This window comes from Cervus canadensis, chromosome 9 (assembly GCF_019320065.1).
Source record: "Cervus canadensis isolate Bull #8, Minnesota chromosome 9, ASM1932006v1, whole genome shotgun sequence".
Lineage (NCBI taxonomy): Eukaryota > Metazoa > Chordata > Mammalia > Artiodactyla > Cervidae > Cervus > Cervus canadensis.
Genome location: NC_057394.1, coordinates 38,465,591 through 38,477,695, shown reverse-complemented (window position 1 = coordinate 38,477,695; position 12,105 = coordinate 38,465,591). Strand labels below are relative to the sequence as shown.

The window sequence follows — 12,105 nt, the reverse complement described above, 5'->3', positions numbered from 1 at the left end:
TCCCACCTTCAGAAGACAAGCAGACAAGCTCAAGTCCCTTAATTTTTCCTATGCTATTAGAGGGGAGCCGCTCATCTCATTCTGTGCTAAATTTAAATCAAGCTATCATTCAGGAAGCTCCCACTGCCTGTCAGTTCTATAAATTCTAAAAACCATTTCTACCTGTAACACTCTCAGGATCTCTCAGCAGAGAAAAGGACTGGCCCTTCTTATGAGAGAAAGCAGAATTAAATTGTCTGCCCTTCACCTAAGTGATTCACCTGTTACCTGCCAACTAAATTCTAGGACTAGTAGAGGGCTTCACGTCTGTGTTCACCACACTGTGTTCATCATGCTCTGTGTTCTTTGCCACTGACTGGTAACCAACACTGGCCTTTCTATTCAAAATGGTCACAGGCAATGAGATGTACGAGTTGCTTACAGTACAGGTAAAACTTTCCAGTTGGTGTAAAAGAAAAAAACAAAAAGCCAAAAACCCAGTGCTTGGTGGGTAGTATACTGGGTAGCTACAGAAGCTATTTACCCATAGAACTGCAGCCCTTGTTGGAGGGGAATTGCCTGATGAATTTTTCAGACCTGGCAGAAAATACAAAGCATGTATTTTTGAAGACAGAATTTGACCTGAAAATCATTATGCTCTTGCTTGAACGTTAAAAACATTCCTTTTAATGCCATCCAACGCAAGTTATCCTTGTTCCAATGTTTCTAGTTTTTTGCTTCATCAGAATTAAGATTATCTGAATTAGAAGATAATCCTAAAGAGCATAGTTCTAGAACCAGAAATTATTTCAGAATGTTCAAATCTTTAAAAATGAGCTAGTAATATTGTGAGGTTAATTTGTGCAACTCCCCAAATCAAGTGTTTGTAATTAAAATATAATGCAAAGGTCTATGCTGGCAACTTCTTATATCTAAGCTATAAAAAAAATCTGAGCAGTAACAGCAATGACAATAAAACCTTACCAAGCCCCTTGGCCACAGAAAGCTGAAAAAATTCAGCTTTTAGTGGGGGAAAAAATATGATAATTTTTCTGAAAGAATGCTCATTGGTGATGTATTGCTTTGTTTACTATAGACTCCGCTAGTTGCAAAAAAGGCTCATAACTCAAGGGGGTTTACGGGACTGTAATTTCCTCTCACCCTCAGCACAGGATGAGTGGGTTCATCCCTGCAGATGCCATTGTATTGAGTCCTAGTATAGTTTAGAAAATGAAATCTATAGAGAAGAACCTATTGGAGAGTCGTTTATCCTTGGCTCTCCAAGGGTGGGAACTAGCACCATGTCAGGCTTTCCTTGGGGAGCATTCCCTTCCCACTGACTCAGTTCCAAGGAGAACTGACCCATTCGCCCAAGAGTTAATTCCCAGCTATGCCTCTGTGGCCTCTCTAGTCACCAAATGACTGTTTTCAAACAAGAAAAGGGGGAGCATAATCTTTAATTGTGGTACTCAACCAAGCAGGACAACAAACAGCAGAAAGATTACCTCAGTGCTGTAAATGTAGCCAAGACCTCTAAAATGCTGGGGTGTTTTTACAATCCCTTTAGTAAGTATGAAAATTGGTAACGTGAGTCCTCAGTGAAGTGATTGTAGGAGAGTCCTTTTATGCGTTATTGCTTTTCTCCTCAAGAGGCGCATTATTTCCATCTCTGCTTTGTCTGATTTTTTCATGTTCACTGACTTTGCCTGGGCCGCCCCACCTCTTACCTTGGTGCCAGTGTGTCTAAGAAAGCTTTTTTTCCCCCCGATTCCTTGTAATCGAATACTAGGGGCAGGAAGAGATGATGCCTAGCTGACAGAACACTGCAATTTGAAGTGGGGCAGTAGTTTTTTTAGACAGGCTCTTCCTATTCAACTACAGAACGACTCTGTGCCCATCCACGCTAGGGCAGACACCAGGACTAGACTCCAGCTGAAATGTCGCTGCCCCTCTGCTCAAACAGATGAACAAAACAGAAGCGGAACAAAACAAAAACAATCAACAACAAACAGATGAAAAGAATCAATGTTGGTTTTCTCCAGGGCATGGCATAATGACAAGTCGCAGGTGATATCTAGTGGTCACCATCACTATTGCAAAAGGGCTGCCTGAGCACTTCTTTCTTTTCAGGTAATGGAACCTCTCCAAAAGTTTCTTCTTTTCTACTTTCAGGCTGCTTGCTGGTAACAGATTGGATGTGGGTTCTATTAATATCTTACTTGTAAAAAGGGGTTCAGGGGTGGGATGATGGGAGAATAATCCAAATTTACAAGGTCTTGCTCTAGCCATCAATTTGTGGTAGATGACCTTTAAAAGTATCAATAACAAAACGTCTGACAGCTCAGAAAATGTACAAACTACAAACATCTTGAAATGGCAGAGGACACAGCACGGAAAACAATGCCTGTCTCTTCAGCATCTGGGTCACCGATCTCCCAGGCCAGCGTGAAGTCGTTTCTTGTGTAGTCGTGACGGGGGGCGGGGAGGGGGGGTTACCTTCAGACCGAAAGAAGTGTTACCACTTCTTATTTCCTGCTCTGCTTTCAGACATCGTGGGATGGTGATGCCCTTTTGTGTTAACACTGTGAAGGGGATCCAGCCCTGCTGAATGGGGTGCCGCTAAGAGATCCAGCTCTTACGCTCAGCTGGACAGGGAGCCTTCCTCACACCAGCATATGCCTCCGGCGGTGCAGTGCCAAGTGATCTGACCGGGAGAAGCTGCGGTCACAGTCTGCGCACTTGAATGGCTTGACTCCCGTGTGTTTGCGGTAATGCCTCGTCAGTTCATCCGAACGAGCGAACTTCCAGGTGCAGCCTTCCCAGGTACACTTGTAGGGTTTCTCTCCTGGAAGAGACAAAGGGACAGAACGCTGTGCTCCATCATTTCTCCTGAGCAATCTGGCCAACGCGGTTATCTGGGGACATGACTGCTCTCAGTGGATTTTCCTTCTGGCGGTCCTTTGTCAGGAAACCTAACCACCCCGCCAGCAGCTTTTGGGTCCCACAGATGGGGGTTTCAATCTACTCTCTCTTGCTGTGACAATGGGGAGGTTACTTAACACTTGCATCTTCAGTTATGGGTAAGTTACTTTGCAGTCAAACGATCAGAAGGCATAGACTGATAACTCTGGGGTATAATCACCACCGGTAGACTAGAAACGCATGGGAGAGAGCTCTACCTAGGCTGATGTGGCTAAAGGATTGAAATGCACAAAGAATTATAAAGGGTAATGATTTGTATGTTTTGTTGCAATACTGCTCCCAAAAGTGCATCACTTAGATATTTAAAGGTTATTTTAAGGTACAGTGTCCTTTTATCAGTCACACAAAATTTCATTAAAAGGTAAAGCACCCTACCACCCTCAGAAATTAGGTACTAAGTACTTATTATTTATAAACAGTTATTATTTATATTATGTATAAACTACTGTTGTCCATGGGGGTCACAAAAAGTTGGGCATGACTTAGCAGTTAAATAACAATAAACAACTGTTTGTCTACTGGGAGAGAATCCTGGATATCTCAGTAGTGTGAAGTTTAAATGTCTTCTTCAGGGACTTAAGAATTAGGGCAAGTCCTGAGGAATCATCAGGTTGGTCTGAGTGTTGAAACCCACAGTAAAAAACAGTCTGAAGAAGTATGTAATTTGACCACATCCCTCAGTCAACTTGTAAAGACAGTAAAATATGCAAAGGCTTTGTTGGGAAGAGATACTCTATCCGTTGTCTAAATGAGTTCCCGGGGGAGAGGGACAATAGTTGACCCAGGTGTGCTTTTTCCTGGCTCTCATTCAGAATGGAAGCCCTGTCCCCAGGTAACCCCACAAGAACTGAGCTCTTTTCTGCCCCCTCCATCCAATAGTTAACCACACACTGCTTGGCCCCATGTGGAGTTTGGCGAAAAGGCCTAAGGCAGGGAGCAGAGCTACTGGCTGACACCAATATATGTGTGAGATCAGTCGTGTCCAGTTCTTTGCAATCCCATGGACTATAGCCCATCAGGTTCCTCTGTCCATGGGATTTCCCAGGCAAGAATACTGCAGTGGGTTGCCATTTCCTTCTCCAGAGGATCTTCCTGACCCAGGGATTGAACCTGTGTCTCTGGTGTCTCCTGCTTTGGTAGGCAGATTCTTTATACAACTGAGCCATACAACTTTTAGACCTCAAGATACAGAGCTGCAATCCCCTAAAAGAGGGCATGGCAACCCACTCCAGTATCCTTTCCTGGAGAATCCCAGGGACAGAGGAGCCTGGCAGGCTACAGTCCATGGGATTACAAAAGAGTCGGACACGACTTTAGTGACTAAGCACGCACACGTACAGAGTTGCAAAGTGAGTTTTGTTAAATCCATTTTACAGGTGATAAAACTGAGGATGAATGTAGTAAAATAACTTGCCTGAAGCCAGTAAATAGATGTGTTTGGTTCCAAATTCAGTGTTGTTCACTGTGCTCCAAATTCTTTTTCCCATAGAAACTTTGTCACATCCTCAGATAATGCTGATTCTACCTCCTTAGATACTTTCCGATTATTCAACTCCTATTAAATCTATTAAGTCACCTATTACAATATATCATACAGATTTTGTCTAGATGCTTTTCCCCTTTACCACTTTCTGAATACATAGAGATTAAGAGTCACACATCTATTTCTGTATCCTCAGAGCTTAGAGTATGTGTCAAATAGTGTTTGAATAAATTAATAAAACTGCAACATAAACACAGACATGCTCACACAGAGGTGTGTACACAGGCAACTACTAGGCCCTGTAAATGAGATGTACAAGTCATGCCTACATGGGAAAACTAGACTGAACCAGACTCAGCAGTTTCTGTTCAACTGTTAAATGAATGTGAACCATATAGGTCCTTTTGGGATCAAGTGGCACTTTCACAGAACCGCGTGAATAGTACAGCTCGGTTAACTCTAGAAATACTGGTGCACTACCTGGGATCCACAGAAAGCTCCAGGTTACTCCGAAAGGGCTCCTGTCAAGTAGAATGCCTAATGACCAGCTTAATCCAAAACTTCACTTCTGACTCATTCTGGATGTTCTCTAGAGACAAAAATCTGCAGTAGCAGGTATTAACTGATCAGAATTTAACAGAATTTTTTTTTTTTTAAAGTCAGCAAAACCCATAACTTAAGAAGATTGGCAGTCCACTATACAGGCTATCCAGGCTTCCCAAGTGGCTTAGTGATACAGAATCCGTCTGTGATGTAGGAGATGTGGGTTTGATCCCTGGGTCAGGAAGATCCCCTGGAGGAGGAAATGGCAACCCAATCCACGGTTCCTGCCTTGAAAATTCCAGGGACAGAGAAGCCTGGTGGGCTACAGTTCATAGGGTTGGAAAGAGTTGGCTATGACTAAGCATGCATGCACATACAGTATATCCATGGCAACTGCTAAAATACTTTTAGTGACATCACTACAAGCTTTTGAAGTTTACATCATGAACATAGGTCCTACTAAGCTGAACTTGATAAAAATCTTATCTTCAAAAGCACATTCATTTTTGGGGCACTGAGCTCTGCTCACTGAGTCTCTTTCACCAACAGGCATCTCCTAGATATCTCTTGTTGTGTATGGAACCAGCTACAATGAGTACAGGTCTAAGAAGAAAAGAATAAAAAAATTTAATTGAGGAAAAACACTACTTAGTTGTGTGCTGGGAGGACATGTGTTTCTATCTTGCTGGGAAAGTGCAGTATGTGTATGACCAGGGTTAGAAAAGCTGCCATACTCTTCACCTTGCCATTGCAGTTAAAGTGAGAGGAAGGGGCCCCAGACCTGGGATGGGCCTAGAAGTAAGGAGAGGTAATAGAAGGAGACAGGCTTCGGTTTCAGAGCAAGAAGGACGCTAGAGGCTGGCATGGCCACCATGGGGACAGTCTGTTGTCTCAGGGGTTCTCTGAATTTCCTTGTACACCCAATTTAGGCACTTATTTTCTCCAGTTTCTTCCTCCAGATTATAACAGACATACTCTTACTTTCAATTTGACTGTTTAATAATGGTACTTGTGCCCTTTCCACTTGAAAATCTATAGGAGGTGTAAGAAACTCTGGCCCCCCGGCCAAATCCAGTCGGTGGCCTATTTTATGCAACTTGCAAGCTAAGAACAATTTTCACACTTTTACATCATTGAAGGAAACAAAAAACAAAAAACACCAAAGAGGGCTATTTCATGGCATGTGAAAACCATATGAGATTCAGATTTTAGTGTTCATGAATAAGTTTTTATTGGAACACCGTCTCACTCACTTGTTTGCATATTGTTTATGGCTGTTTTTCAGTAACAGTGAAATTGAGCATTGCAATAAGAAGGTATGACCTGCAATATCTAAAACGTTTACTACAGGAAGTTTGCTGACCCCTGATGTAAGTGAAGGGTACCTCAGCTTGGGGCAGGCTTTCTGATATGTTAAGTTAATCAGGTTATATAACATACATTGCTAGTCTGGGATGGGTAGGTGAGGGAATATTTTGGTGATAAAATAATCACTTACTCTCAACTCAGGATCCTTGATTAAAATTCTAACAGTCCTCTCAGTTATGAACACACGTGAGATTTCATGTCCATTGCTTTAAACTGAAGGTTCTGGTTCATGAAATGAGTGGTTCTCTAAAAAGCCTCACCTAATTCCATCAGGGTTTTAAAAGTCTTCAGGATCTCTTCTGCTCATTATAAAAGCACAATAATGAGTAAATCTTCCCTATGAGGATGAGGGGGGTCAGGAACATCTCTGTATATTTTAGCTGGTAACCAAAACAGCACTGATTCTACAGCGATGGAGCCCCACCCAACTCCTATCACCATTCAATACTGTGTTGTGCTACCATGACCACCATGCATGATGAGGAACTATCATTCTACTGAGTCTGGAAAGGAGGACACACACACACAAGGAAGGATCAGAAAACAGGAGCTCAGATGTTTGGCATCATTTCTCAGGTGGACATTTTAAAAGAGAAGCAGAGAAAGCAACAACTATGGCAAGGATTTCTGTGGGCCCACTAATATGAAGCAGGAAACTCAGTGCAAAATCTGGGAAGTATTCTGTGAGGTGGAATCAGGTACAATAATGATCATGAGAGACAAGGCCACCAAAATATTTAAGAGGCAGATATAACTCTACTTCATGAATAAAACCAATGAAAATAATATATAAGCTTATAAGTTATTAGGGGGTAACTGGTTAATGCATGCATGCTCACTCATGTCATGTCCCACTCTTTGTAACCCCAGAGACTATAGTCTGGCAGGCTCCTCTGCCCATGGAATTTTCAGACAAGAATACTGGAGTGGGCTGCCATTTCCTCCTCCAGGGGCTCTTCTGGACCCAGGGATCAAACCCGCATCACCTATGTTGGTAGGTGGATTCTTTACCACTGAGAAGAATATAAAGTGGTGAATGAATGCATAAAAAAAAATAATGTAAATATTCTCATCTGGGGTGGGGAGGGTCAGGAAGAACCTGTATCAGAAAACAGTAAACAATTATGTGAGCAGTAGATGAGTTTTCCTTGAAACTTTCCTTACAAAAATGTATATTTTCTTTTTAATATTCAGAATTATTTCTTGTACAGTATTTCTTATACCCAATTCCTCATTAATAAAACAAGAGTTTGGGTATTCTACCTCCACACTTCGAAAAAAGAAGAGGGGAGAAAAAGAAAATAAGATCTTCAAATCTCTCTTCACAACTAGAGGCTGAGCTCTGGGGGTGAAGGGAACAAGACGGCTGCTTGGACCAGGTAGAGAGTAGGCTTCTGCTCCTTGCTCAAGACCGACCTAGGTTTCTGTCGTATCTGCTGATTTGCCCAGCATTTCATTAAAAAATAAAGATCAATCAATGCTCTCTCAGGACTAGTTAAGTTTTAAAAATGGATACAAAAATGATGCACAGTGGCTACGACTTTGTATTGAAACTGCATATTATAGTGTACGCTTGTGTGTTGAAGCAATTTAAGGGGTACAATCTTATAAATAAATCACAGTAAGAAAAACTAACTTCACAATGTGAGTAAAAACTAATTAAGATGATAATAAGTTTGTAAGATATACTGTAATATGTATAAATGAGTCCTGAAAAGATATAATGGAGAGAATCCTTCATCCATCTGCCCTTCTTTCCTTAAATCTTACTGGAAAATAGAATGCTCACTCTAACGTGGTGGGGACAGAAGAGGAGATGAATTTTCCATGAACAGTTTCCGATGGAAAGGGTTGATTTGGACAATAATAGGAGTTGGACACCTATCTCCCAGAATCTGTGCTTCTCTGATACACAGCTGCTCTGCAGCAATCTGAATGGTGGTGACAGTAAACAGAATTTCCAGCAATTTCTTCAGGAATGGTGAATTGTCCTTAAACTCATCTGAATCAGAATTCTGCAAATGTGTTATTCAAAACTGTTTTTCCTAGAAACAGGCTAAAAATAAAATAGCATGCCTATCTTTTTTTTTTTTTTTTTTGGTCTAACCCACAAATACACTTAAAATCCTCAGGAGCAAAGTCTTTGAAAATGTATTTAAATATTTTTTCAAAATAATCAGAAGTTTTGCTTCCACCATCAGATCACCTTTGATTTTTACTTCCTGTAATAATCCTATGGAGTAATAAAATGATAGAAAATGGTGTGTTATATATCTTCATCAATAAGTCTTAGTGATTTTTCTTTTTTAAGTCCAGACATCAAGTTGCTAATGTATAAGAAAAATCAAAGAAACAAGATGGGTAACACTACTCTCACCCTGGGGTGCAGTTATTATTTTAGGCTTTCGATTCTGAAGTGAAGGTCTGTAAGTCCCATGACAAATCCATAAGCCATTTCTACCTTTTGACCATTTTTCAGCATAACCTGTCCTCTTTCAGTTCTTTGTAAAAACTGATCTAAATTATGAAAATCTCTGAAAAAGGAAAATGTTAACCAAAACTAATAACAAGCCCTCCAATTTCTTTAAAGGGTCCTGAAGAAATTAAAAAGAGCACATACCAAAAAAGAGGGTTTGTTAATTTTTCTTTGAGAACACTCTTAATTCCACATTGGGGGTTCAAGTTAATACAATTTTTATATCCACGATGGCCTCCGTATGTGTGTTTATACATGTATATTCACAAGCATTATTTAAATAATATTCTAATTAAGTATCCTGGGAAAATGAGAACTCTCATCAGGGCTTTTTTATTGGAACAGTCAACAAACTAACTTATTATGAGAACTGCTGTCTCTTTCAATTTTGGTTAAAGAAAAGGCTTAAGAGTCACTCAGTGCATTTCCATGACATTTACCCAGCAGAAGGCATAATACAGTCTAAAGAAAACACCAGGTATTGAATGGATTCCCAAAACCCATGAAACAAAAATAACTTTTTCGGGTACCTCCCATTTCACCATCTGAAATGCTGAAAGGTAAATGTGTCCTGAGACAAAAGACAGGTGCCTTTTCATATTAAAATGACGTGTGAGCAACACCAGAAAAGGAATGTGCAGTTTGCCAAAGCTCCCAGTCAAACGAAACGCCCATGTCCTCACATCAGCTTTTCTCTAAGCAATCAAAAAAAAACAAAACAAAACAAAAACAAAACAAACCATCTTCTGCAACAGCAAACATAGGCATTTTCTTCAGTGCTGAAGTGCATTTCTGAAATGTGTCTCTGTTTAACTTTTATAAAGTCAAGGGGCCCCAGACACTGACAAATGAGCTTCATTACACTCAAGACTCAACATACTTGCTGTGACAATTGGTTTCACTTGAGGAATGGTATTTGCATATGAGGGGAAAAAACACCAGAATGAAGATTCCTATCTTGTCTTCTGGTTTCTGTCACATTAGTTCATAAGAGTTCACACAATTATAGATCTGGAAGGAAATCAGGGACTTTGAAAATGAGGAAACAGAAACCTAGAGCTGAGATTACAGGCCCTTGACTTGTCCAGGGGTAGACAAGGCAGCCTGCCTTCTTGCTGGTGTTAAAGAGGCAGAAAACAGCACAGGCTTTAAATGCATGGGCTTCCCTCGTGGCCCAGATGGTAAAGAATCTGCCTGCAATGCAGGAGACCCAGGTTTGATCCCTGGGTCAGGAAGATACCCCGGAGAAGGGAACAGCTACCCATTCCAGTATTCTTGCTGAAGAATTCCATGGAATTTCAGAGGAACCTGGAGGGCTACAGTCCACGGGGTCACAAAGAGTTGGACATGACTGAATGACTAACACCTGGAATGCATGGTCAAGCGGAATGCATGATCCAACGAGGCTCAGTCATCAATCTGTGACTGGATCTCAGGCTAGAGAGTGAATCTTTCTGAAACTCCATCCCCACCCAACCCCACCCTATGGGTCTATAAGATGGGAATACTCTTCCAGTTGTGAAACTTAGAAACACACATGCCACATGCCCAGCAAATGAGAGGTGCTCAGTAAAGGAGACTGAATTCTACAGTTATGAAATTCAAGGTTTTTCTGTTTCTGCCAAGAAATAAAAATAACATGAAGCTAAAAATAAATGCCATTTGTTATTTTTCAGGAAGGAATTAAGATTTGCAGGTAAATGGATGCCAATCCTGATACTGATTTTTCCTAATATTATAAGTATAAAACTTCTTTATCGGCTAAGCAGACCAATCTATTCTATAATTTGTTTGATTCATTTGGTCTTGTCAATTCAGACAAGTGATTAGTATTTTAGCATCCTCCCCAAGAACTGTCTGGACTGAATTAATTGACTTTCTTTTTCATTATGTGTAAACAAGTGGGTCTCTTCTTTCTTTTCCATACAATTCGATAATGAATTTCTTTGATAAGTATAATCTTTGCTACAGTAGATAGTATTTTCCATGTATCCCACTTGGTCCTAAGAGCTGTATGGATCTGAACTTATTTATCTCACGAAGTTGCTATAAGCAACCCCCCTTCACCCAGAGTTAGGATGTGGCAGGTGGAGGTGGGATTTGAACCCAGGATCTGACACCCAAGGTCACAGTCTTAACCATTTCCCTATAATGCTTCTCAACCTTAAATCAGTGCTTTCATAAACCAGAATATCCAGTCAGACCTGGCTAAGCAGACTGAAAGAATACCAATTACTACTGATAGGAGAAATAATATGTTAACCCACAAGAGCCTAGCTCCCTGCGTCTAGAAATAAAATAAAAGGGAAGTAAAAAATATCCTATAATGAAATGGCAACCCACTCCAGTATTCTTGCCTGGAGAATCCCATGGACGGAGGAGCCTGGTGGGCTACCGCCCATGGGGTCGCAAAGAGTCGGACATGACTGAGCGACTTCACTCACTCACTCAGTGAAAACAACAGTTCAAGGTCTAAGGGTAATTCTTTATTTGGCTGTTCTGAGTTTATATTTCCAGGTGCTATGTCTGTCTGACCCTTTGCGATCCTTTGGACCATAGCCAGTCAAGCTCCTCTGTCCGTGGGATTCTCCAGGCAAGAATAGCGGAGTGAGTATGCCAGGACCTCCTCCAGGGGATCTTCCCAACCCAGGGATCAAACCCATGTCTCTTATGTCTCCTGCATTGGCAGGAGGGTTGATTACCACTAGCGCCACCCGGGAAGCCCATATTTCCAGGGAGTAAGAGTATTGATTTTCCTGTTCCTGGCTGTCTTGTCCTCAGCTTCTTCTCAGACACCTTCCTTTACCTGTCACATAAATGTTCACTGAGATTCAGGCTTTGACTCCTCGCCTGCAGAGGTTCTCCTTGGTACCCATGGCTGCTCCCACAACTTCTAAGGCAAAGATTCCCAAGTGTTACATCTCAGTCTCTCTCCCAAGCACCATGGCAGGGGAGACATTTCCAGTTGGCAGCCAGAAAGCAACTTCCACGTGACCAAGGTGTTATTCAGCGTCTACCACTTAGACAAGGCCTGTTCCTCCTTCTGTTTTAGTATCTGGAAACAAGACAACCCTACCTCCTCAGGTATCAAGTCATACCTCTCTCCAGCTGGAGAGATTTCTTGGACTCTTTCCTATCTGTTATTCTCTACCTGCCCCAACCCGATTATCATTGTATCTGTCAGTTCTGCCTTCAAAACACCCTCTCCAGTTTATCTCCACGAAGATGGTCTCCCTCTTTTTAGAGTCTCCCCACCTTTCAATGGGCTTCCCAG

At 41.4% G+C, this 12,105-nt stretch overlaps 1 protein-coding gene across 8 annotated transcripts in view; it reads right to left on the bottom strand.

Moving 5' to 3' along the window:
* Positions 1 to 1,418: 1,418 nt before the first annotated feature.
* KLF12 (Kruppel like factor 12) overlaps positions 1,419 to 12,105 on the bottom strand; it is a 521,123-nt gene continuing 510,436 nt past the window's right edge. For all 8 annotated transcript variants that reach the window (XM_043477481.1, XM_043477486.1, XM_043477488.1 and 5 more), the window contains one exon: positions 1,419 to 2,824. In XM_043477481.1, the coding sequence (XP_043333416.1) occupies positions 2,643 to 2,824 (182 nt within the window). In that variant the 3' untranslated portion in view covers positions 1,419 to 2,642. The remainder of the gene's footprint in view (positions 2,825 to 12,105) is intronic.